This window comes from the organism of the source record quoted next, unplaced genomic scaffold, assembly GCF_019419815.1.
Source record: "Pyrus x bretschneideri cultivar Hongxiangsu unplaced genomic scaffold, Pyrus_bretschneideri_v1 Contig3, whole genome shotgun sequence".
NCBI classification, from domain to species: domain Eukaryota; kingdom Viridiplantae; phylum Streptophyta; class Magnoliopsida; order Rosales; family Rosaceae; genus Pyrus; species Pyrus x bretschneideri.
In genome coordinates, this window is record NW_025999612.1 from 6,316,637 (window position 1) to 6,319,470 (window position 2,834).

Sequence of the window (2,834 nt, forward strand, 5' to 3'; positions counted from 1 at the left end):
GGCACCAAACGCTCCTGGCCCGCAAGAGCATAAACTGTGTACGGCAAAATCATCATCAAAATCATCATCAAAACCATCACTCATTTGAACTACGTCATGACTTGATCCCTCCTCAACCAAGGGTACGTAGGCAACTTGAAACTTCAAAACTTGAAGTACAGTCACACCATCATAAAAAAAAAAAAAAAAAAAAAACGTTTGAACTACGTTTTGACTTGATCTCTTCGTTGGAAGGGTACGTAGGTAGCTCGAACGTTTAATTTTGAGTTCAGTCACATCAAAATGAGGTTGTAGTAAAAGTGACTAATGAAAGTCAATATTATTACGTTCTTTGTACAAAAGAATTACATGTTGTTGGTTTCAAAAGAAAAAAAAAAAATACATATGTTACTATGTATTAGAAAATATATATATATATATATATATATATATATATATATATATATTCTCTATTCAAAAAAAAAAAAAAAAAAAAAAAAAAAAGTACATATGTGTTAAAAAAAAAAAATAAATATAAATTCCTTCTCGGCCCAAATAACATATACAGTAGCAGCCCCAGGTTTAGCAGATGGACCTCAAGGCCCTAGACAAAGGGACGGTGCAGATCCTCATTGAAGCCCAAATCCGGGCCCAGGCACAGCTCTCAATCTCTCTCTCTTTCTCAGATCTTTGTGGCGGCTCTTCTTCAAAATTGGATCGGCCTCTCCCTTTCTCTCTCTCTCTCCCTATCTTGGAATCGATCTGATGCCGTCACGGTCCCCCGACACAATTATATACAAAAGCAAACACCCACTTTACTTTTAACACTTCAATAGTGTTCCGTGTCCCTCTGCTGGTTCCACTCCCACCTTAAGCCCACCCATCACTCAAATCAACCTCCTCTCCTTCCCTAAACCAAAAATCCCGATATCCTCTCTCTCTCTTCTCTGGGTTTCTAGGGTTAAGGCATCAACGAAACGATGTCGTCAGAGAGGAAGATAACTCTGAAGAGCTCGGACGGCGAGACGTTCGAGGTGGACGAGGCGGTGGCTTTGATGTCTCAGACGATAAAGCACATGGTGGAGGACGATTGTGCCGACAACGGGATCCCGCTGCCCAACGTCACCAGCAAGATCTTGGCGAAGGTCATCGAGTACTGCCGGAAGCACGTCGAGGCCGCTAAGCCCGAAGAACGCGCCTCCGTCGATGAAGACCTCAAGGCTTGGGACGCCGAATTCGTCAAGGTCGACCAGGCCACGCTCTTCGATCTCATCCTGGCTGCGAATTATTTGAACATAAAGAGCTTGCTGGACCTGACTTGCCAAACAGTGGCGGACATGATCAAGGAAAAAACACTCGAGGAGGACCCGCGGAACTGGGCTCGGCTGGCCTGCTCCTGCACCAAATTCAACCTCCAAATGTCCAGGCTCCTATTGCGGCTCAAAGTCAAAATCAGGTACAAGCCAATCAACAGGTGCAAGTGCCTCTGTATCAGCAGCCCCAAATTCGCCAACCTCTCCTTGCCGTCACGATCCTCCCCTACTCACTCGCCCAAGCTCCGCCGCCGGCCTCCGACTCCTGCAACGGCGTTTTCCTGTCGTACGCCTACACCACCGGAGCCCAGCTCCCGCCTGAGGTCAAAAAACCGGTCCCAGCAGCCCTACCGGTTCGAGTCGGTGCTTACGGTGCTCAACAACGGGCTCGACGATCTCAAGTCGTGGAGGGTGTTTGTGGGGTTTACTAACAATGAATACTTGGTCTCTGCCTCCAATGCCGTTTTGGCCGACGGGGGTAGCATTCCTGTGAGTGTGGGAAACGGCACCGTTTTTGCTGGGTATCCGATGACCGATCTGAAAACGGCTGTTAAGACGGCGGGGGACTTGACCCAGTTCGGTATGGCCCCACCCAAAGTTCCCATGCCTTCCAATCTTACTTTGGCCAATGATGGCCAATGATGGGTTCGTCTGCCCAGCGGCTGCAATGCAAGGGACCCATGAAATGTAAGTCTGTTGCACCGTAGACACAAAATTTAAAACAAACATCACCGTTGTCCCTCTACCCATATTTTTCTTCACCTCCACTGTTGCGGCATCGTCCGATTCATCATCATCATCACTTGCGAGACCCGGGGAGTTGGGTGTCTTGAGAAATTCTTTTCGATTTTATCCTTGCTATCTCTACCGCAACGGATGAGCTTGAAAGGTGGGAAATGGATGCATACTACGGTGATAGCTGCCATTGGGGTGAATAAGCAGAGAACGCAGAGAGGCTTCAGTGGTGGAGGAGCAAATGGAGCTCAAACTCCAACAGTAGCTTGTTCGCTGCCCGTCAACGCCTCCACCGATTGCAGCAGCAACCATCCTTGCCGTCTTTGCCGACGTCAACTCCTCCCGCGGAGTGTTCCTTCTTCATCTCCACCAATGGAGACATTTGCAGCACTACAAAAAAAAAAAAAAAAAAAAAAACAACAACAACAACGGAGATCTCACCAAAACGCAGCGACAAATCCACCAAGCCCCGAACCGTCTCTGTCTTCGTTGAGCTCTTCGTCCATGCTCTCCATTCTGCCCATCTAGCCCAGTAAGATCTTCATGTTGCAGTATGGGCAGTTTGTCTCTCTCTAAGGATGAGCAGCGTGGCCTTCTCTCTTCGATCATTGACCTCCTCACGCTGCCAACAAACCTCGAGCTCGTCACCCTGGCCACCATGATCAAAATTAACGAAGAGCTTCATTGACCGCTGTCAAACGACTAGCCGGCCTTCAAACTCAACGCCTTACACTCTGCTTCAAGCTCTGGCTGCTTTTGCACCTCCGCCATGGCTGCTGCCTTTGAATGTGATCAACAAAATCAAAG

General features: G+C 47.8%; 1 protein-coding gene across 1 annotated transcript; it reads left to right on the plus strand.

Moving 5' to 3' along the window:
- The first annotated feature begins 652 nt into the window (after positions 1-652).
- LOC103953139 lies at positions 653-2,420 on the plus strand. The gene has a single exon (XM_009364869.3). The coding sequence runs from the start codon at positions 960-962 to the stop codon at positions 1,932-1,934; it is 975 nt and encodes a 324-aa protein (XP_009363144.2). The 5' UTR covers positions 653-959; the 3' UTR covers positions 1,935-2,420.
- The last annotated feature ends 414 nt before the right edge of the window (positions 2,421-2,834 follow it).